The sequence below is a fragment of the Micromys minutus genome, assembly GCF_963924665.1.
Source record: "Micromys minutus genome assembly, chromosome: 19".
Lineage (NCBI taxonomy): Eukaryota > Metazoa > Chordata > Mammalia > Rodentia > Muridae > Micromys > Micromys minutus.
In genome coordinates this window covers 6,349,277-6,373,242 of record NC_137954.1, presented here as the reverse complement: position 1 = coordinate 6,373,242, position 23,966 = coordinate 6,349,277, and the positions used below count along the sequence as shown (strand labels likewise).

The following is a 23,966-nucleotide window of genomic DNA, read 5'->3' as shown; positions in this document are numbered from 1 at the left end:
TCTTCCTCTTTATATCCCTCATAGAATTCTTTCTAGCTGTTAAGTTGGCAAAGCTTTTTCCCTGAGATGCTTTCTGTAAATGTCTTTGCAGAAGCACCTTGCATCCTTGGAGTCGGCTCACCATCACCCTTATGAAGAAGCACATACACAAAGCACTTTATTTTAAATGGAATTGCCTTTTTGTTTTGGTACTTCACCTCCCTCCTCTTCCTGTTGTAGTATCTGCTGTCTAACTTGCTATATGCATGCCTCAGAGATATCTTGGGTTTAGTTTTAGACCAATACACACAAAAGTTATGATAAATCATATTATAAATATAAGATGTTTTATTAACATATATTAATTAATTATATATAATGAGTTTCATTATAAGAGCTTCACACATAACAAAGTATAATGTGCTTTGGTTGTATTTTCATTGTTCTTTCATGCCCTTCCCATTTCTGTTGATGCCCTTTGTCCTCTTAACAAGTTCCACTTATATATTCATGGTTTTTTTTTTTTTTTTTTTTTTTTTTTTTTTTTTTTTTTTTTTTTGGTGGGGAGGAAGTTTTTAGCTTCTTGGTGCATAGAAAAGTCATAGAACAGTCTGAAGAATAGAAGAATAGTGTTTATCTTAGGGATATTTCTATACACAATGGAATTTTATTCACCTGTGAAAAAAATAAATTATGCCCTTTTTTGAAAAAAAAAGGGGGGGATAGAACCTAGAGATCATTATGTTAAGCAAAATAAGTCATGCTCAGAAAGAAAGTTACTTGTACTTTGTCCTGTATGTGAAATGTTATTGTGAGTGTGTCTGAGTGTGTGTGTACATGTAAGTGTGTGTGTAAGTGTGTGTGTGTGTGTGTGTGTGAGAGAGAGAGAGAGAGAGAGACAGACAGAGACAGAGACAGAGACAGAAACAGAGAGAGAACATAGAGAAAAACTAGACAGGTATCAGAAGGAGTTTTATTGGGGACAATTTTATAAGCCAGACACAATTCAGAAGCCAGAGAATGAGGAGCCAAAAGTTTAGAACAGATTAACAGAGTTGTTCTGAGGTCAAGCAGAGCAAGTCAGTCAGAAGCAGAGAAAAACCAGTTTGAATCAGTCAGCTTGGAGAGGATATTGGGCTAGAACAGCTGAGTTGAACCAGCCAGCCAGATTTCAGAAAGTGCTAGAAAGGGTGAGCTTATTCATCAGTAAGACTCTGAGACAATTACATCTGGAAAATAAAAGTTACTTTGACAGTAAGTAAGTACTGGTTTCAACTTAGAATCAGTCTCTCACAGAGAGACTCAGCCTGTTCTTTAATCTTGGTTTAATCTTGGCCTTAGGATTTTCTTTATAGCTGTGAAAGTCTTAGAGGGCGAAAGACTGTTTTTCTTATATTTCAAATTCAGTCTTTCAGTGTGGCCATCTTTATCGGTTCCCGTACTAGAGCTTCTGGGTAACTTGTAATGTCTGCATAGCAATGACTGTTCCACTGTGCACTCCCAGTATCTTTCCTTAAACATTGTAGCTCAACCTCTGCAGACTTAACTTTTTGATCTGCAGCTTTCTCAGTGCTCCTGTCTTAGAAGAGGGCTGTGGCCATAGATGTCTTTCTTTCTAGACCATGGGGCCCTTCTCCATGTGTGCCATAAAACTGTTATTTCCTGTTCATGTGTCCACTGTGCTGGTATTTTTATTCCCACCCAGAACTTTGCATTCACAGCGTTGTTAACTGTTTGTCACAGTGACCTTGGCACTCAGCCTGTCCTGGCTTTCAGCAGACCTTCCCCGAATTCCTAGTTTTTGAACAAGGTGAGATATATCGCCCTAATTTCTCTTAAACAGTGGGAAACCATTGTGATGTTATTAATTGCTCTAGTTTAAACGCCGCTGTGTGTGAGGGAGCAGCAGAGGGGTGGGGAGCAGCTGGATTGATTAAGTTGCTGTTTTATGTGGTGTGAGTCACGCTGCTCGTCACGTCAGGGTCGTGACACCAGAGATCAATGATCTCAGATCTCCTCAGCAGGGGCAATAATAAAGGCTTGCCATGTGCTGAGAACAACCAAAACATGACACCGGGACCATACGTAAGTGCACGCTACTGGAAAAATGACAGGGCTGGAGCTGCTTGGCACAGGTCACCATAGAACATTCATTCCCAGCATCTTCCCAGTGTAAGAAGGACACGAGAGGATGTGACAAATGTGCAGCTTATCAGTCGTCACTTCTGTCATTTGTTTTGTGTTCCTCACTGTCCATGGAGTCTGGGACCTTTGTTAGGTTCACTGCTGTTACCAAGTCCCAAGAAGTGGCTAACACAGCTGGGTCTTTGACAGCTAGCTATTGAATAATCAGGACTGATCCTGGAATTGTTGCTATTTCTAAAGATTTCTGAGTTTATACTGAAAAAAAATCTCAGAAAATTTAATTTTAGGTAAATGGTCCCTGGGATCTATATTAATGTTCTGGGTCTTAAAGATTTCTAATTCCTGACAGAACTGGATTCTCAGAGCGGAAGAGTCTTGTGGGTCTGTGCGGTCAGCCTGCCTTCCCACTCTGAGTGCTAGAGCTTTAATGAGGTCCTTACCTGCTCTCTGTTGTCTGGGGATTTAGGATAAGGAAGGTAATTCCTCCAGAAGTTTATTAAGTGGCTGGAGCTTAATTCCATCATGCATATACAGGTTACATTTCCTGTAAATCTCCGGGCCGCGGAGATGATAAATCTTTCTCCGTTTGCCAAAATGAAAGCTTCAGGCTCCTCAGGTCATTTGGTCTGGGCATGTCAGTCAACTTCATCTGACCTCATTTGGCCATGGTTATGAACAACACACACACACACACACACACACACACACACACCATTTCCTTAACCAAAGATTATGATGTGCATAAGGGATCAAAGGAAGCCATGCTAAAGTTGAAATTTATAGTAACGTCCATTAAAGCACTTTGCTGTTTATCTAAGCAAATCACTTGCAGGGCCCACCATTCTCAGACGTGTCTGTCTTTACACCAACTTTGAGAAAGCTCTCTTCCCTGATATAAAGCATAGAGATTAAACACATGATCTGTGATTGGACAGGTACAAGGGAGTAGAGGGCAGGGTAGAAGTCAGTGTGTCTCACTGGGGGCCTTTGCTTTATCCTTCACAAAGTCTGCCTTCATGTGAGTAAGCTTCCAGGCATATAAGGACACCTTTCTGTGGTTTTAGTCCATATGCAAATGCTTACAGACCATTTGGAAGTTTGTATTTGACTCAGAGCCATTGAGCTAACCTGGCTAAGTAGAATTGTCCCCCAGGAACTAAGAGCGGCCCTAGCATACATATCTCATTCAAAACCTGTGTTGCCTCAAATTCTGAAGCTTTTATTTGGATTTTTGACTTTCAGATTTAAGTTGTTCAACTAGTAAGGTATATACAAATATTTCACAACCCAGAAAGCTTTGAAATTTAAAACATGTCTGTCACTAAGCATTTCAGATAGGAGATAGTCAGCTTATGAACTGTACCTGAATTTTTTTGGAGGGATTATTTGATGTTGATCGGAGATTAATAATCAGAGATTATTTACTGATCACAACCCAGTTGTTCTAAAGGTGAACATCGTGACTTTTAAATATCAGGCCTAAATTAGTCAAATTATAGTAAGCTAACAGAGTTCAAACCAAACAATTATTGTTAATTTGTGAGAGAAAAATTTCACTTGTATTAACAATAATTTTTTTCAAACAAGAGAAGCACATTTTCTTCCAGATGGTGGCGCTCAAAGAACACTATTTTGGATTTTAAATTTAGGCTTATAACACTACTACTAGTCCACACTGCATGACTTGCACATTTAATAATTATGTTCTGAGTTTCTCTCTCTTTCAGTGTGTGTGTGTGTGTGTGTGTGTGTGTGTGTGTGTGTGTGAGAGAGAGAGAGAGAGAGAGAGAGAGAGAGGTGGGGGGACAGGGACAGGGAGATAAAGACAGAGTCCAGAGACTGAGACAAAGGAGGGAGAGGGAATATATATTAACTGTCTATTTGAAACACAAACTATTCTGAGAATTGCAATGAAATGCCTTTAAAAATGTGAGATTCCTTAACCGCTCTCTGTGCGTGTTTCATAATTTATCAGTGGGACAGGTATTAATGATAGTTATTTTTCTTTGCTACATTATTGTGTTTTGTTACATCATTATAATTCAACACAAAGCAAACCATGCTGCCTTTCCGGCCCTGTTCACATTATTAAACAAGAGCCCGGGGTGGTGGCGTTACAGAGGCAGTGTGCCGGCGCAAAGGAGGGAGACGTGAGAGCTCACAAGGAGCTCCAGGAGAGCTGCACAGCAAACCTGAGGCCCGAAATTTAAAAAAGGAAAAGCCAAAAGCACAGTAACGAAAAAACAAGTATGAGAGACTCATGAAAAGGGAGAGAGTTTTCTTTTCGCTGGTGCTGGGAATTGAAACAGGGCCCTGCAGTTGTTTAAGAATGATTTAGCCCCATCTCTAGACCTAGAATGAAATTTGTATGTGAAGCAGTTTTTCAACTGATATTTTGGGATACCTTTCTGTCATGTTTCACTGCGACTGACTTACTAGTTAACCTTAAAATCAGTGTTTTCTCTTTGCATTTATTTACATTTAAAATGTCACCCCCATTTTACCCTCCAGAAACCCCCTGTGCTTCCATGAGGGTGTTCCCCACCCACCCACCCACTCCCCGCTCCCCACTCCGCCATTCCCCTACACCAGGACATAGAGCATTCACAGGACCAGGGGCCTCTCCTCCCATTGATGCCCAACAAGACCATCCTCTGCTACATATACAGCTGGAGCCGTGGGCCTCTCTGTGTGCACTCATTGGATAGTGGTTTAAACTCTGAAAGCTCTGGTTGGTTGGTATTGTTGTTCCTATGGGGTTGCAAATCCCTTCAACTCCTTCAAATCCTTCTCTAACTCTTCCATTAAGAACCTCATTCTCAGTTAATGGTTGGCTGTGAGTATCCACCTCTGTATTTGTCATGATCTGACAAAGCCTCTCAGAAGGCAGCTATATCAGGCTCCTGTCAGCATGTACTTCTTGGTATCAGCAATATTGTTTAGGTTTGGTTACTGAATATGGGCTGGATGGCCAGGTGGGGGCAGTCTCTCGATGGCCTTTGCTTCAGTCTCTACTCCAAGCCTTGTCTCCATATTACCTCCCATTAATATTTTGTTCCCCCTTCTAAGAAGGACTGAAGCATCCACACTTTGCTTGTCCTTCTTGAGCTTCATGTGGTCTGTGAATTGTATCTTGGGTATTCTAAGCTTTTGAGCTAATATCAACTTATGAGTGAGTGCATACCATGTGTGTTCTTTTGTGACTGGGTTACCTCACTCAGGATGATATTTTCTAGTTCCATCCATTTGCCTAAGAATTTCATAAAGTCGTTGTTTTCAATAGCTGAGTAGTACTCCATTGTGTAAATGTACAACATTTTCTGTATCCATTTCTCTGTTGAAGGACATCCGAGTTCTTTCCACCTTGTGGCTATCATAAATAAGGCTGCTATAAACATGGTGGAGCATGTGTCCTTGTTAGATGTTGGAGCATCTTTTGGCTATATGCCCAGGAATGGTATAGCTGGGTCCTCAGGTAGTACTATGTCCAAGTGGTTGTACCAGCTTGCAATCCCACCAACAATGGAGGAGTGTTCCTCTTTCTTGCCAGAATCTGCTGTCACCTGAGTTTTTTATCTCAGCCACTCTGACTGGTATGAGGTGGAATCTCAGGGTTGTTTTGATTTGCATTTCCCTGATGACTAAGGATGATGAACATTTCTTTAGGTACTTCTCAACCATTTGATATTCCTCAGTTGAGAATTCTTTGTTTAGCTCTGTCCCCCATTTTTTAATAAGGTTATTTGATTCTCTGGAGTCTAACTTTTTGAGTACTTTGTATGTTTTGGATATTAGCCCACTTTCAGATGTAGGATTGGTTAAGATCTTTTCCCAATCTGTTGGCTGCTGTTTTGTCCTATTGACAATGTTCTTTGCCTTAAAGAAGCTTTGAAATTTTATGAGGTCCCACTTGTTTATTCTCAATTTTAGAACATAAGCCATTGGTGTTCTGTTCAAGAAATTTACCCCAGTGCCTATGTATCTAGGCTCTTCCCCATTTTCTTTTTTATTAGCTTCAGTGTCTCTGGTTTTATGTGGAGGCCCTTGATCCACGTAGACTTGAGCTTTGTACAGGAGATAAGAATGGACCAATTTGCATTCTTCTACATGTTGACCACCAGTTGAACCAGCACCATTTGTTGAAAATTCTGTCTTTTTTCCACTGGATGGTTTTACCTCCTTTGTCAAAGATCAAGTGACCATAGTTGCGTGGGTTCATTTCTGGGTCTTTAGTTCTATTCCACTGATCTACCTGCTTGTCTCTACCAATACCATGTTTTTATGATTGATCTGTAATACAGCTGGAGGTCAGGGATGGTGATTCCCCAAGAAGTTTTTTTATTGTTGAGAATAGTTTTCACTATAGTGGGTTTTTTTGCTATTCCAAATGAATTTGCAAATTTCTCTTTCTAACTCTATGAAGAATTGAGTTGGAGTTTAGATGGGGATTGCATTGAGTCTGTAAATTCTTTTTGGCAAGATGGCAACCTTTACTGTATTAATCCTGCCAATTCATGAGCATGGGAGATCTTTCCGTCTTCCTCGATTTCTTTCTTCAGAGACTTGAAGTTTTTGTCATACAAATCTTTCACTTTCCTGGTTAGTCACACCAAGGTATTTTATACTATTTGTGGCTATTGTGAAGGGTGTTGTTTTTCTAATTTCTTTCTCAATCTGTTTATCCTTTAAGTAGAGTAAGGCTGCTGATTTGTTCGAGTTAATTTTATATCTAGCAACTTTGTTGAAGTGTTCCTTTCCAATATGCATTCCTTTGGCCTCCTTTGTTGTCTAATTGCTCTGGCCAAGATGTCCAGTACTATATTGAACAGGTAGGGAGAGAGTGGTCAGCCTTGTCTAGTCTCTAACTTTAGTGGGATTGCTTCATGTTTCTCTCCATTTAGTTTGATGCTGGCTACTGGTTTGCTGTATATTGCTTTTACTATGTTTAGGTATGGGCCTTGGATTCCTGATCTTTCCAAGAATTTTATCATTAAAGGGTGCTAAATTTTGTCAAATGCTTTCTCAGCATCTAATGAGATGATCATGTTTTTTTTTTTCCCTCTTTGAGTTTGTTTATATAGTGAATTACATTGTTGTATATCCATATATTGAACCATCCTTGCATCCCTGTAATAAAGCCTACTTGATCATAGTGGATGATCTTTTTGATGTGATTTTAGATATGGTCTGCAAGAATTTTATTGAATGTTTTTGCATTGTTATTCATAAGTGAAATTGGTCTGAAGTTCTTTTTTGTTGGGTTTTTGTGTGGTTTAGGTATAAGGTTAATTGTGGCTCCAAAGAATAAATTGGGTAGTGTTTTCTCTGTTTCTATTTTGTGGAATAGTTTGAAGAGTATTGGTATTAGGTCTCCCATGAAGGTCTGATAGAATTCTACATTAACCCATCTGGTCCTGGGCTTTCTTTTTGGTTGGGATACTTTTAATGATTGCTTCTATTTCTTTAGGGGTTATGGTACTGTTTAGATGGTATATCTGGTCCTGATTTAAATTTGGTACTTGGTATTTGTCTAGAAAATTGTCCATTTCCTTCAGATTTTCCAGTTTTGTTGAGTCTAGGCTTTTGTAGCAGGACCTGATGATTTTTTTGAATATCCTGGGTTTCTGTTGTTATGTCTCCCTTTTTATATCTGTTTTTTAAAATATGGCAACTGTCTCTGTGCCTTCTGATTAGTCTGGCTAAGAGTTTATCTATCTTGATGATTTTTTCAAAGATCTGGCTCCTGGTTTTGTTGATTTTTTTAAAAAAATAGTTCTTTTCATCTCTATCATTTTGATTTCTTCCCTTAATTTGATTATATGTGTTTTTATTAGAGAATTCAGTTTATTGATATTATAAGATATTAAGGAAATGTATTGTTGCTTCCTGTTATTTTTGTTGTTAGAGGTAGAATTATGTTTGTGTGACTATATTCTTTTGAGTTTTTTGAAGGATGATAAATTTCTTGATTTTTCTTGGATTTGTGTTAGATTTTTCTGTCTATTATCCTTTATAGGGCTGGATTAATGGAAAGATATTGTTTCCTTTTAAAATGTCATCCTCTTGTTTGAATTTCATGTAACCTTCCTAGAATGTTGTATTCGCTTCCTGTTGAAAGTGGAAAGTTGGGAACACTGTGGTTTGAGGATAGACAGCATGACCTTTGTGTAACAGAATGTGGCAGGCATAGAACATTCAAGACTACCATTTGCAAATTTCCCATAATCTTCATTCAATTAAATGAAAAATTTTAACTATAATGTAAATAGAATTAAAAATCACTAACTAGTATTTTGAATTGCATGCTGTAACGGGTAGTTTTTCCTCAACTTTATACAAACTAAATTCTCCTGGTAAGAGGGAATCTCCAATGAGCAATTGACTTTATCAGACTGGCCTGTGAGTATGATTGTGGGGTGTTTTCTTGAGTAATTGGTGATGTGGAAGGGTTCTACCCACTGTGGGTGATGATACATACACACATACACACACACACACACACACACACACACACAGACACACGGTCACTTGGTCCTGAGTTGTGTAAAAAACCAGGCTATGCAAGCCTTGAGGAATAGTACTCCTCTTCTGTGGTCTCAGGTTCAGTTCCTGTGTTCAAGTTTCAGCTTGAGTTCTATCCTTGGTTCCCTCAGTGATGGGCTGTGACCTGGAGGCGTTAGATGAACTCTTTCCTCTGTGAGTTGCTTTTGGTCATAGTGTTTATCACAACTACAGAAATCAAACTGAGATGAGTGCTGAGTGCTGTTTACTTACTGTTTTTAGAATAAGCACGTCCTGACAGTTGTGACCATCGAGAGAATGCTGGAGAGGCTGAAAAAGTCCAATGAACTCTTGGAGCTCATTCTTAAAGGGCTGAATGAATACTTGGAGAAGAAGCGCCTCTTTTTCCCCAGGTTCTTTTTCTTGTCAAATGATGAGCTCCTTGAGATACTGTCTGAGACTAAGGATCCCACCCGGTAAGTAATGTCCATTCCCAGATTCTTGGCTGCATTTGTCCATTAGAATTTAATATTTTGGAATAAGATAGAACATAAATAATAATGGACATCTAGATATGTTTATATAAACTCTCTACAAGAATATTCTAAAGTTATTTACAATTATAGGTTATCAGTTATTGAAAATATACATAATGCTTCTGAATATGCGTTTCTGAATCTCATGGACCTTGGATTGAAAATTTAATTTTATGGCATATTTTCTTAAGATTTTGAGGGCACACCTCTCCTTGTCATATCGATCTTTTCAGCCATATTTAAAAACACATCAATAAAACCCATGCATTGTGTTGCTTTTTTATGGCTTGCTATGGTCTCAGACGTGTGCCATTCTCAAATATATCACAAGTAGGGATGAAGTTAATAGCTTGCATTTTTAGGTAGGTGTTGCTTACCTGTTATTTCTGTAACAAGCACATGCTGACAGCTGTAGCTATTGAGAGAACTGAAGATTCCGGAGAGTTTGAAGGTCATCTTTAGTGGGCTTTTTCTCCTTTGCTTTGCCCCACCCCATCCTTACAGCTGTCCTGTAACTGGGGCAGCCTCCCTCTTAATGCACCATGTCTCTGCTCACTGGTTCTCAACCTGTGGGTCTTGACTCCTTCTGAGTATTTTTATTTTAAAAGTTTTATCTTTTTTAATCACTTAAGTACTTTACAAATTATTTTTTGCAATGTATTATTTATATAATAATTAGATATTTAAATTATAATTCATAGTAGTAGCAAAGTGACAGCTATGAAGTAACAAGGAAAAAATGTATGGTTAAGGTCACTACAACACCAGGAACTGTATTAAATGGTAGCAGCATTAGGAAGGGCACATGGAGAGGCCCATGACTCTAGTTGCATATGTAGCAGAGGATAACACTGTCTGGCATCAGTGGGAGAAGTTTGGTCCAGTGAAGGTCCAGTTTCCCAGTGTAGGGGAATGACAAGGAGCTGAAGTGGAGAGGGTGGTTGGGAGAGGGAGTACCTTCATGGAGAGAGAGAGGGGGAATAGGAGTGGGGGGAAGAGGGATAACATTTGAAATGTAAATACAGAGAATATCCAATAAGGATAAAGGAAGGTGAAGACCCCCTGGTTTAGCACCTTCCATTAGTGTTCAGTGACCTCTTCATCTATCTCTTGGAGGTCCTGGAGCTGACATCTGCCACTCAGGGAGGCCACTCACATCCACCCAACTGAAAATGACATACTTCCCACAGCCTGCCCACTCTGGCCACTTCCCCCCAAGGCTTGTTTCTGTCTTGTTCACCTTCTTCATATTTGCTGTCTCACGCTTGGACTCTAATAGGTGTGCTGATTGCTTCTTCTCCTTAGCAGAATAAGCTACCACCGCAGCAAAGGATTTCACTAGGTTGTTTGTTTGTTTGTTTTTAAATTGTACATTTCTCAGTCCTTAGGAAAAGGTCTGACCTAAGACAGGCAGTGAATAAATATTTTATTGAACACATTTGTTTATTATTTATCTTGTACCCACACAGAAAATGTTGAGTCCGGACAGGTAAGTTCAGGCTCACATTTCCATCTGAGTTTTATTCACTATTTTTCTTTGCTCATTTAAAGATGAGTGAAGCCGAAAATGTGCCCAAGTGAGGTGTTAGTCACAGTCTATGTTGCAGTAGCCAGAAAGATGGTGGGCATGCCAGACCTGTTGACTCACCATGCTATAAGGCACTTAGATCCTAAAGCCCAGCCTGTGAATTTTAACACTGTTGAAGACCCCACTTGAAATGGCTGTGTGCACTGGAAGACTGGCTCACAGTGCCGGACAACCTGCTAGAATGCTGTACCTAAAACTGCTTGGCTCATCCCTTTCAGCATCCCTCAGCTCAATGCACTGACAACAAAGACATGCTTTGTACCCATTAAAATGTTAAATGAAGATGTGCATGCAAAGAACCCTGACGTGGTACGAGCTATATTACATTGATCGGTTGTTTAATTGTTTTTCCCAACAGAGTGCAGCCTCACCTCAAGAAGTGCTTTGAAGGAATTGCAAAGGTTGAATTTACAGAAACTCTGGATATTACACACATGAAGAGTAGTGAGGATGAAGTCGTGGAGCTCATAGAAACCATTTCAACAGCCAAAGCCAGGGGCCAGGTGGAGAAGTGGTTGGTTGAGTTAGAGAGGATAATGATTCAGTCCATTCACAAGGTAGTTGACTATATTTATATTTTTAGGAGAAAACAGTGGATTATTAATGTTGTACAAATATGTCATTGATAAGTACACTGGTAAACAGGTAGTAATTTATAAGGCATAAACTACTATTCAAAGTCTAATTGATAAAGAATGCATTAGTTCCTCCTTGCTGTTACAGAATGTCTGACAAAGGCATTTCAGGCTCACAGTTTAAAGGGACACAGTCCGTCACAATGTGGAAGACAGAGAGGTGGATGCTGGTACTCAGCTTGCTTTCTTATTTTTCATTTGATTTACTCATGATAACCTACTGTGTGGGACAATGTTGCCCACATTGGGGTGGATCTTTCCTCCTCAGTTAGACCTGTCTGGAAACACTGACAGACATGCGCAGAGAGGGCTCTACATTGACTCAAACTCACTGAGTTATCAGCAATAACCACTGCAGATGATGTAAGAGGAAATGAGCAGATCCGAGATGGTTATTTTGCAATGACTCATGTAAGGTGGAACAAAAATGCCATCTCTGCCAGCGTCACTCAGGCTGTAGCAGCATGTCTGCCTGACTGCGCACAGCTGTGTGGGGGCTTTCACCGTGACAAGGCATGCTGTTGCTTATGTAATTTGGTTTAGTCTGCCCTAGGAAGCATCTCCGTGTAGTTCACAGACTTGGTGTATGTGGATCTTAATGCTCTGTGTGTGTGGAATACCCATCAGGACACCAGAAAATCACACATACTTTCCCTAGCCTATAACCTCCTGTTTTCCACATCTCACAACACACTGTTGGGACAATCATTGATAATTTTTCTGTGTGTCATGCCGTTAAGTAGAAAATGGGTGCTTAAATTCATTTTACTATTGTATTAGTAATCAAATTTTTAGTATAACAATAAAAACTATGAATTATCAGGGAGCGTGAAGGGAGCATAACTAACTAATGTCAACTTAATCTCTTTTCCGTTTCTTCACATGCGGTATTGGAGAAGTTAATTCAAACGTGGGTGTCTCATGTCACCATGTGGTATAGTGTTATAACTCTAAATAAATCTTTTAGAACATGTATGCAAGTTTATTGCAGGATATATGATCACACTGTGAACCCGGAGATTGTATAATTTGCTGGAAAAAGCTGTTTTTAGTTGTGTCGTAACTCAGCCTTAGGACATACCTTTAATCTAAGAGCTTTCTGCTTGAATATTGTAAATGGGATTAAATAAAGTCAACCATAAGCCAAGAGGCAGAGCAAGCAACCAGTTGCCAGGGAGTGAACGGAGGATTATTAAGAAAAAGACAAAGAGTGAGAGGGAGTCAGGGGGATGGACAGACTACTAGGTAGTAGAGGAGAAGGACATTCAGTTTGAAAGTTTTATTTGTTGTCTCTTGCTTTTCTTTGAGATGGTTTGATTTAATTTAATAGTTCAGCTCTTCAATGGGTATCTTTTTTCTATAATGTTCATTTTTACCATTTTTTAAAAAATTAGGTGATTGGAGATGCAATTGCTGCCTATACAAAAAATGAGCGAATCAATTGGGTAAGAGATTGGCCCGGACAGACTGTTCTCTGTGTATCTCAAACCTTTTGGACGATGGAAGTCCAAACTGCTATAGCTGAAGGGCAACAGGTAAGCTTTTATTCCTCACCTTTTTCAAGACTTGGGAAATAGTTATGCCAAGAATACACTCCTGCTAAAGTATACAATGAAGACTGTCTGTTCAAAAATATACTTTCTGCTACAAGCCAAGTTATAGGTTTTAAAAATAAAGCATATAGAGAAAGATTATCCAAGATTTCTTTGCAAACCGTATCTTTATTCACATCACATCAGAGTCAAGGGTGCTTCTCTTGTTGTTTGCAGTCTTATCTTTACAAATATGGTCCTAGAACCAGGAGAGTTCCAATGCTCAGAAACGTCAGGGGGATCTGGAATGACAGAGTCTCTCTTGTGCCCTGTGCAGACAAAGCATCTGCTCACTTATTTTGACTATTTTTAGTTTTAATGTACTGATTTTGAATAAATGAACATTTTGAGTTTTGCTCAATACCAAATATTCAAACATGCTTGAGTTATGGGTTTAACAATATTATTTTGATGGCTGCCATTGATTTTAAAACCAAACCAGTACATTACCCTCCATGTGATGCCCGTTTTTTGAGTGAAGGGACATTTAACATTTCTTTGTGAGTCGCAGATACTGTGAGTGTACACATCATCCAGCACGTTGTGTTGGACACTGACTCAACTGGGAAAGAGCTGGGACGAAGCATTTTCGAGTTCCCATGTGAATTCACTTTACAAGCTTCCATTTGTCTTTGAGCCTTGGGGAATGTTGGAGAGCTAAAGAAAGCCTATGTGGCTTTAATCTGCATACACTTGAGAATTTGAAACATGCTGCAAGTTAGAAATCACATTTTTGTTAAAAACTTTGATTTAAAGAGCCATGTTATCATTTATATTTCCTTACCAGCACTGTAATAATGTATGTCTCAGAGCTCCTTCTGATTCTTGTACATTTAATAGGTCAGACATTTATTTTAACCTATCAAGTTCAGTTCCTATTACCTGACTACTTCTGGGAGTGAGGCTTGCCCTGGAGTGTGGTTTACATACCAAGGGTCACTCTGTGGAGGAAGCTGCAATTAAATGACAAAAGCTTCCCAGCTAGGGGATGATTCTGTGACTACTTCCCTTTGTTCTTGCAGGGATTTTGAGTGACCCCCTCTTCCACATAGATCCTCAAGCCACATGCTTGTGTGTGTGTGTGTGTGTGTGTGTGTGTGTGTGAGTGAGTGTGTGTGTGAGTGTGTGCGAGAGAGTGTGTGTGTGAATGTGTCTGTGTGAGTGTGTGTGTGAGTGTGCAAGTGTGTGTGAGAGAGTGTGTGTATGTGAGTGTGTGTGAGAGTGTGTGAGTGTGTGAGTGTGTGTGTGTGTGAGTGTGTGTGAGAGAGTGTGTGTGAATGTGTCTGTGTGAGTGTGTGTGTGAGTGTGCAAGTGTGTGTGAGAGAGTGTGTGTATGTGAGTGTGTGTGTGAGTGTGTGTATGAGTGTGTGTGAGAGTGTGTGAGTGTGAGTGTGTGTGTGTGTGAGTGTGTGTGTATGTGTGTGTGTGTGTGTGTGTGTGTGTGTGTGTGTGTGTGCATGCAATGTAGACAGCCCGTTTAGGGCTGAACACTTTATAGTCTCTTATTCCACACATGCTGACCAGTTGTGGTCTCTGTGTCAACTGTCATCTACCACAAGAAGGAGCGACTCTGATGTAGGCTGGTCTATGGGTAGAGCAAACACATCACTAGAAGTCATTCTCTTTCTCTGTCCATTTAGCAGAATAATAGTAGTAGGTTTTCCCCTAGGGTCTGTGACCTGCCTAGCCACAGGTCATGGCTTCATTGACAGCTTAGGGCTTCCTTTTCATGGGCAGGCCTTAATCAATAAGACACTGTTTTTAAACTTGAAGGAGTTCAAGTGAGTCAACTTGTAATTGATCAGTGAATCAGCTAGAATCTAGTAGTTACTGATCCTTAGTTTACAGCAATGAGTTTTAAATATATTTCTGATGAGGAATTTGACATGACTTTAGGGTACTGTTGAAAACTAGGTTAGTGTTGGAGTTTGAGAGGGCTTCTTGTTCTCTTTAGGAGAGCAGATTCCAAAGGGGAAGAACTGAGTTGCACATGTGTAAGACACTCCACCTCATCAATGTGTCACTTAGTTTTCTGCAGGAGGGAGAAAGTGGTAATAGGTCAAGGGTTTTCGGGTACCAGAACACCAGGGCATAGAGTTCCCATGAGAGCAGTTAGCACGTGGGCTCCCCAGGTGTCTCTAGCATGTGCATTTAATATTCTCTGTGCTGGCTATTTACTCCTAGCAAATGAATGGCTTACATTTGAAACTGATGGTTTGGTTGAGTGACTGAAGACTATGAACACCTAGGGTTCCCCGAAGCTTAAAACCATGGCTGCTTACTACCATGATGTGCACAGAGCGCATGCTCACCCCAGAAACTGTGGCTTCATTTCCCTACCCATAAGTACTGGTTGTGAAATGAGACTGTGGGAGACATTGCCGGATCTATGAAGTAAATGTTGGGATATTGGAAGTATGAATGTGATTTTGAGTTAGTTTTGGGGTAGGAAGGTAGAAGGGTCTAGCATGACACGAATAATCTATTCCAGGTAATGCACTGTGGTAGCACAGGTCTCTCCATGTGTACTCATGGGTTGGTGTTTCAGACCCTTTAGCTTCACTCACTGGCTCACGGCAAGAATGTTGACAAGGAATAAAATGGGATGAGAACATTATCATACCTTTTTTCCCACTCTAGTTAATTACATTGTCACTGATTCATACAACATCATTCCAAAAGAGCTTAGCTTTTGGTATTTTGGAGCCAAACTTCAGTTCTAACATTATTGTTCTGTCACAGGAAGTGTGCTATTCTAGTGCACATAAACTTCTAAGGGCGTGTGGTTAGCATGTGCACCCGCTGTGTCCAAACGTCATTTTTCATGTGTTTCATGATAGAGTGTGAGACTGGTGAGGAGACCGGGAGGTGCCGAACTGTATTTGTGAGGGGACAAGGACACACCTTGTGTGACCCTGGGATCCCAAATTGTCTTTACCAGGGTAGCTTCTAAATACAGTGAAGCTCACTAGTTGGCCACAAGGATTTAAACACGTATGTGGCTAAACATGGATGGAACAGAAGTTAATTTTTCATGACTTAAGAAGCAAATGAGTAGAAAACCATTCATGTAAAGAATAGAAATGAAATAGTGTTTAAGCCTCTAGGGATCCGAGTAAAGAGCTGCTTACGCAAAAGTAAAAATAAAAGAGAGAAAAATCTTCAAGGAAGACGTGTCTGTCTCAGCTTGGTTCTCTAAACTTCACATCCTCAGAAGCTGTTATTTATTTATTTAGGTTTTATTGTTGCCTCTTAACAATGGGCCTGAAGTAAAGTCCTTGGCCTACAGCACTTATTAAAAAGGATGAGAGTGGAGAAACTGGTCGCCAGTCTTAAACACAATACTTTTCACTGATTTTAATTTCAGTTTATCTTAAATCCTCTTCCAGTTGTAAATTTTCTTTTCTTTTGATAGTGTGTTTTCCCCCTATTTATTGAATATTCTTTTTTTTTTTTACATTTCAAATGTTATCCTTTCCCCCCCACTACCATCCCCCCCTCCCTTGTTTCCATGAAGTTGCTCCCTCTCCCAACCACCCTTTTCCACCTCAGTGCCTTAGCATTTCCTTACATTGGGAAAACGAGTCTTCACTGAACCACAGGCCTCTTCTCCCATTGATTCCAGACAATGCTATTCTCTGCTACATATGCAACTAGAGCCATGAGTCTCTCCATGTGTGCTCATTGGTTGGCGTTTTAGATCCTGGGAGCTGTGGAAGGTTTGGTTGGTTGATAATGTTGTCCTTCCCAGGGGTTGCAGACCCTTTCAGCTCCTTCGTTGGGGTCCCCATATTCAGTCCGATGGTTAGCTGCGAGCATCCTCATCTGTATCTGTATGACTCTGGCAGAGCCTCTGAGGAGGTATCCATATCAGGATCCTGTCAGTAAGCACTTTTTGGCATCAGCAATAGTGCTTGGGTTTGGTGGCTGCATATGGGATGAATCCCCAGGTGAGGCAGTCCCTGGATGATCTTTTCTCCAATCCCTATTCCTCTATTTGTTCCTGTATTTCTTCCCATGAGTGTTTTGTTCTTCCTTCTAAGAAGGACTGAGGCGTTCACATTCTGGCCTTCCTTCTTTTTGAACTTCATAAAGTCTGTGAATTGTTTCATGGGTATTCTGAGCTTTTTGGCCTAGTATCCACTTATCAGTGAGTTCATACTGAGTGTTCTTTTGTGACTGTTACCTCACTCAGGATGATAGCTTCTAGTTCCACCCATTGGCCTAAAAATTTCATAAAGTCTTTGTTTTTAATAGCTGAGTAGTACTTTATTATGTAAATGTACCACATTTTCTGTACCCATTCCTCTGTTGAAGGACATCTGGGTTCTTTCCAGCTTCTGGCTATTATAAATAAGGCTGCTATGAACATGTGTCCTTGCTATATGTTGGAACATCTTTTGGGTATATGCCCAGGAATGGAATAGCTGGGTCCTCAGGTAGCACTGTATCCAATTTTTCTGAGGAACCTCCAGACTGATTTCCAGAGTGGTTGTACCAGCTTGCAATCCCACCAATAAAGGAGGAGTATTCTTCTTTTTCCACACCCTCGCCAGCATCTGCTGTCATCTGAGTTTTAGATCTTAGTCATTCTCACTGGTATAAGGTATAATTTCAGGGTTGATTTGATTTGCATTTCCCTGATGACTAGGGATGTTGAGTATTTTTTTTAGGTGCTTCTCAGCCATTCGGTATGCCTCAGCTGAGAATTTTTTATCTCTGTATCTCATTTTAAAATAGGATTATTTGATTATCTGGTGTCTAACTTCTTGAGTTCTTTGTATATATTGGATATTAGCCCTCTATCAGATGTAGGATTGATCTTTCCCCAATCTACGGACTCTAAAATAAGATTCTTTCTTAGAACTTGCCTTGTTCAAGATTAACCAAATCACTTGGCATTATTTATCATCATCATCATTATTATTTCTTTGCTACTTTCTGTTGCTATAAGAAAATATCAGAAGGTAGATACTTCATACTGAGAACAGCTTTACTTGTCTTATATCTGTAGGCTGCAAGTCCAAGATTTAGGCAGCCCTATCTGGTTTTGGACTCCAGTGAGGGCCTTCTGGTTATATTGCAATATGGTGATAGGTGCCAAGGCTAGACTGTGCACAAGGGAAAGACACATAGTATTAAAGAAACAACAGAGACTAGCAAGAGACTTAACATTACATCACTGTTACCAAACTCCTGAGACAACCAGCTTAGAGGAAGACAGAATGATATTGGCTTTTAGAAAAAAGAAAGGAAGGAAGACAAACAGAAAGACAGAGAGAAAGAGAAAAAAATGAAAGAGAAGTAGAAAAAAGAAAGGAGGGAAGGAAGGAAAAAAGAAAGAAAGAAAGGAAGGAAGGAAGAGGAAGAAAGAAAGGGGAAGAGAGAAAGAAGAGGCAGACAATTGGGTCCATTGTTCCTTCCCATGTATTCCCTTCAGGAAACCCCACCTCTTGAAGTTTCTGTCACCTCCCAACACTACCATCACCAACCACCAAGCCCTTTAGGGGGCCTTCAATCCAAATCAGAGTATAACCCATTCTCATGGGAACGAGATCCTTGAGACTCACTTAATGTTCACCCTGGAGGGTGACATTCATGACCCAGTGACACTCCACCACATCCCGTCCCTTTCAGCTTCTACCAGTCCAGTCCTGCCAGACTGGAGATCCAGCTGCTGGCACATGAACTATCAAGGGACACATGAAAATCATATTTAAACCATAATTGTACTAGTCTTTCGAGCCTCATATAGCAATCTAATGGAGAAAGGCTTTGGGGACCTATGAGAGCAAAGGAAGAAAGGGGTGGCCTGAGTGTAGGGTCTGATCCCTTCCTAGTACCACTTCCCTGTGGCCTCTCCTCTCTACAAGTCTCTGTTGAGAGGATAATGTTTGCAGCTGCTCAGAGTCACAGACTCACGATTGACCACGTCTAGGGAAAAACACTTGGTCGAGTACGTGGGGAGGGGGCTGTGGTTGGCTCTGAATGGGCCTCTTTCCCTTCTTCATGTCCCATGGGATGGGGCAGTAAGTTCAACAGCTGCAGTGGAACCACAGAGAATAGAAAGGGGTAGAAAAAGAAGAGGCTGACATAAATTATGTTTGCCCACTGTGTTTGTCAGATGGGCTTGTTTACTTAAAACTGTGTAGGAGGGAAAACAGATTATTTTTAAATTACATAGAAATTATGCAGAGGATATCTCATATATAGATATATGAGAATATATATGAGAACAATACACATTTATTCATAAATATGCTAGCTCAAAATATTTTTGTTCACAATGATTCTGATCACATTGGGAAATTATACCTTATTTTTCTCAGGCCCTTGAAAACTACTTGGGAAAATGTAACCATCAAATTGATGATATTGTCACACTGGTTCGTGGCAAACTGTCCAAGCAGAACCGTGTTACTCTTGGAGCCCTTGTGGTATTGGATGTTCACGCTAGAGATGTCCTTGCCAACCTTGTGAAAAAAAAAATCAGCGACGACACTGACTTTGAGTGGCTCAGCCAGCTTAGATACTACTGGCAAGTAAGTGATGGCAATGGCCGCCACAGCTTCTGAAATTAGATACTACTGGCAAGTAAGTGATGGCAATGGCCGCCACAGCTTCTGAAATCAGACTCAGTGGCTCAGCTGTGTAATAGGATTGATTGTCAAAAGGGAGTTTTTGGTGCTGAATTCTTGCATATGATTTGCCAGATTGAAGATTAAGGGGGGGGATGGTTATCTGTTATCACCGGTATCTATCTCTACATACCTACATTTGCATCTGAGCATATTATCACATATTAGCATACATATATATGTGAAGGTACCGAAAGGAACAGAAATTAGCCACTTTGCAATGTGTTATTATGTTTGTTATTTACAGGATGTTGGGGTTAGTCAGCTTAAAATTGTGCCTTTAGATTCCTGATACACTTAAGTGAGGTGTAAGTCATTTTTCTTGTCTGGTTTAGTCATTAAAGAAGCCAGACACATGGTCCATGAGGAAGAAACTTTTTAGGGTGTCTGGGTGCTAATGATGCTAATCTTGGCTGAAAGGAAGGGGGAGTGTACAGTTATGGAAGGAGGGGGAGAGTACACTTACGGAAGGAGGGGGGAGAGTGTACACTTACGGAAGCCCGCTGAGTGTGGGAGAGTCGGGGCTCAGCAGCCCTCAGGATTGCATGTCTTAGGGGTAAGTGAAGGAGGAGGCAGGTACTGACCAGAACCCGTAGGCCTTTGCAGAGCTGTGATATTTGGTGGTCGGATCATGGGTGGTGAGAACCTTGTTTCAGAAGCCAGATCCTTCTTTATTAGATTACAGACAAGGTGCTTTATCTCTGCAAGCAGTTGGCTCCTTGGCCGTAAACTTGTAATAGTGCTTGTTGTGATTTGAATGAAAAAGGCTCCCAGGAGATCACAAGAAACAGCACTGTTAGGAGGATGTGTGTCGCTGGGGATGGATGTTGACGTCTCAGTTGCCAGGCCCAGAGTTGGTTCTTTTCCTCCTGCTGCCGGTTCAGGTGTGGGACTCTCCACTGTCAGTCCTGCACACGTCTGCCTCTGTGCTTCCTGCCGACAGTGATGGACTGGCTCTCCGAACTGTAAGCCAGCCCCAGTTACATGTTTTCCTTTATAAGAGTTGCTGTGGCTATAGGGCCCTTTACAGCAACAGAGCCCCAACGGAGGCAGTGGCGGAAAGCCAGCGTCTCCAATATGCACCCAGAAAACTAGCAGCTGAGTTCTTCTGGCCAGTGCACTGCTGCCTGAGAGGATGGGGAGTCTAAACAGGTCTGCGCTCTGCGTATTTCTTATAAAGATCTTGCGGTTTCCCATTGTTTGGAATTTTTCTTTCTAACCAATTCCATTTTTTTTTTCTGATTGATTCTAGGAAAACAATTTAGAAACAAAGATGATCAATGCTGGTTTGCGATACGGCTATGAATATCTGGGAAATTCCCCTAGACTAGTCATAACCCCACTCACAGACCGCTGCTACAGGTAAACCCCGTCAGTCAAAGACAGGGAGCACACACACACACACACACACACACACACACACACACACCCTACACCAATGATTGAGTTAAAGATAATTAACTGAGTTAAAGTGAATTATTTTTACCTTACATTCTATAAATTTTTCCTGTGCTCTTCCCCCGCCCCCCAGTTCTCCTCTCAGATTTCCTTTTCTCATTCTCTGCTTTCCTGTTTTCATCTCTGGGGACAAAGAATATTCTTAGCCATGGCGGTGGTTAGCACATTTTGTTCCCCTCCCACCTTTTCCTTCTTTTTCTTTTTAATCTTCTTTTTAAGAGTACAGATTTTTATCCCTCTCCTGATCCACGCTCTGCCTGTTCCACTTCCTACACCTCCTTCCCATCTCCATGTCCTCACCTCCCACCCCAGCAGACCTCCCCACTCCCTGCGGCCTCCAGTCTCTTAGGGTAGGTTCATCTTCTCTGACAGAACCCTGAACCTCTGATATATATATGTGCGTGTGTTAGAGGACACATATCAGGTGGTGTATGCTGCCTGGTTGGTGGTCTGAGCAATCTCGGGGGTCCAATCTGCTCGTCACCCTCCTCCTCAGCTTCTTCCAGCTTTTCTCTAATTCAACCACAGGGGTCAGCAGCTTCTGTCCAGTGGTTGTGTGTAAATATCTGCATCTGACTCTTTCAGCTGCTTGTTGAGCCTTTCAGAAGGCAGCTGTGACAGGACTCTGTTTATAAGCACAGCACAGCCTCAGTAATAATGTCAGGCCTTGGGGCCTCCCCTTGAGCTGGATCCAAATTTGGGCCTGTTGCTGGACCTTCTTTTCCTCAGGCTTTTCTCCATTTTTGTCCCTGCAGTTTTCAGACAGGGACAATTATGGGTCAGAGTTTTGACGGTGGAATGGCAACGCCATCCCTCACTCAATGCCCTGCCTTTCTGCTGGAGGTGGGCTCTACAGGTTCCTTCTCCCCACTGGAGGGCTGTTGGGAGCCGTTTGTGCCACACCCAAACATGGCGCCGGCTTCCCGCTGAGAACTCAGCAAACAGAGCTGTTGCCCAGCCAAGAGACTTAATGCGCATGCGCCATATATGTCATAGCCCGCTCTCGGGGCATACTATTGAGTTACTGGAGGGCGCACCAATCAGGTAGCGACACGAGTCTTCTAGGCATATATAGCAGTGCATTTCTCCCCCACGTGGAGAGGAAGATAGTGGAGAGATTGCGGGAGACCCCACGTGGAGAGAGACTGGACAGAGAGATCGCACGTGGGAGACTGCGCGTGAGAGGTCGCCTAGACAGTAGAACCCGGTAGGGAGTCCCCGGCTCAGAGAGAAGTTTCCTGCTCAAGAAGCCCCCTGCTCAAAGTGCTGTACAATAAAGGTTGTCTGCAGAAGAATCTGTCTGTTTGTTGCACGCCTGTTCCTATCGGCGGGAAGCGTGGGCTCGTGACAGAGGGCATTTCATATAAGGTCCCTCCCTTTTCCTTCTTTTCCCCTCCAACTCCCTGGCTTCTTTTGGCTCACTTGCATCATACTATTTTTCCTTCCTCTGAAGGGCTGAATTTTCTAGAGTTCTGTTTCCATGTTCCATCATTTCCAGACTGTTTACTTTCAGGTTTTCGTTACCCATGTTCTAAAGAACCATGTCTGGCTCTCTCTCCTACAGTCATTCACAGTGCGCATGCCTGGTGGGCCTTTCCTTTGAAAGATCATGTTTACATTTTATTCCAGTAGAAATTAACCATTTTATGCATTAAGGTAGCTTTGCTTCCCAGATTGTACATCTCAGGAGACTGATATAAACATGCATTATGCCCCGCCCCATTCCATACCTACCCACCTTTGTGTCTTCTTATTTATTTCTTCACTCTGTTGACCCCAGTTATTGCTGCCCATGTACTCTTGGATGTGTTGACATCCCCTAGAACATGTTTGACCCACCAGGAGCTCTTCCTGTTTTATAGCTACCAGTTACCAATAGCTCCTCATCTTGGGGGGGGGCGGATTGCATGCCACCTCCTCTCTCCATGCTGAGAGTTTACTTGATGTGAGCTTGCATGGGTCTTGTGCATGCTGTCAAAGTCACTGTTGGTTCGGATGTGCAACTTCCCTATTGCATTCTCTGTCACGTCTGGTTTCGTCCTCTCTTACTGCTCATCACAATGGGTTGAGGCATGCTTGCTATATTTTATATTATTTATTGGAGACTTTCATGGAAAAGGATTATGTGCTATTTTTTGCTTGTCTTCAACACCACCACATTCTCTGGCATAAAGGAAACATTAAATAAAGTATACCAAACTGTAGTTTTAAACTTAAAGAATACTTCAAATTGTAAATGCTTTAGTTTAACATTATGACAAATCACATGCTTGATTACAAATCATGGGGACTTTCAGGTACAGTGTTAATATCTGTAGACACAAGCTATAAACTCTGGTAGCACAAGGCAAAGATAGAATGTATAAGCCTTTTCCGTTTTTATGTCAAAATGAATACGACTCAGAAACAATATAACACATCACTTCATTTTCTGGTAACAACCTTGGCAATATACAGAATAAAATAACAACATGCAATTGTTCTTGGCTTTATAAAATGAAAAGGACAAAGACTGTGCTGTGTCACTCAAACATTTTCCCATCAGAAGGGAAACAATTGCAATCGTGTTGTACTGAGATGCCAGAGGGAGACATTAGGTGGCAAAGGTGTGTAACCCAGATGGGAACTCAGTTCGCCAGAAAATCCCTCGAGGAGCAGTGTGCTAGGGAGGGTCTGAATGGAGATAATACATTACATGGTAAATGGATTTGATCACATGGGAAGGAAAAGGCTCTCTGTACTTCACTAGCAAATTTAATCCACTTATATTTAATATGATTAGCAAACTACTTGGGATCATTAAAATAATTATACTGTATTTTTATATCCCCAGAGCCTTACTTTTGATTTTAATTCACTTATTTTAATAGTATTCACTATGATTAAATGTTATT

General features: G+C 41.1%; 1 protein-coding gene across 1 annotated transcript in view; it reads left to right on the top strand.

The window, feature by feature from the left end:
* DNAH7 (dynein axonemal heavy chain 7) overlaps positions 1 to 23,966 on the top strand; it is a gene marked incomplete at both ends in the record, with an annotated part of 241,149 nt that overhangs the window by 69,636 nt on the left and 147,547 nt on the right. Inside the window, 5 exons of the mRNA XM_080932888.1 lie at positions 8,908 to 9,101; positions 11,108 to 11,306; positions 12,779 to 12,919; positions 19,306 to 19,518; positions 20,867 to 20,976. Of these exons, the coding sequence (XP_080789014.1) occupies positions 8,908 to 9,101; positions 11,108 to 11,306; positions 12,779 to 12,919; positions 19,306 to 19,518; positions 20,867 to 20,976 (857 nt within the window). The remainder of the gene's footprint in view (positions 1 to 8,907; positions 9,102 to 11,107; positions 11,307 to 12,778; positions 12,920 to 19,305; positions 19,519 to 20,866; positions 20,977 to 23,966) is intronic.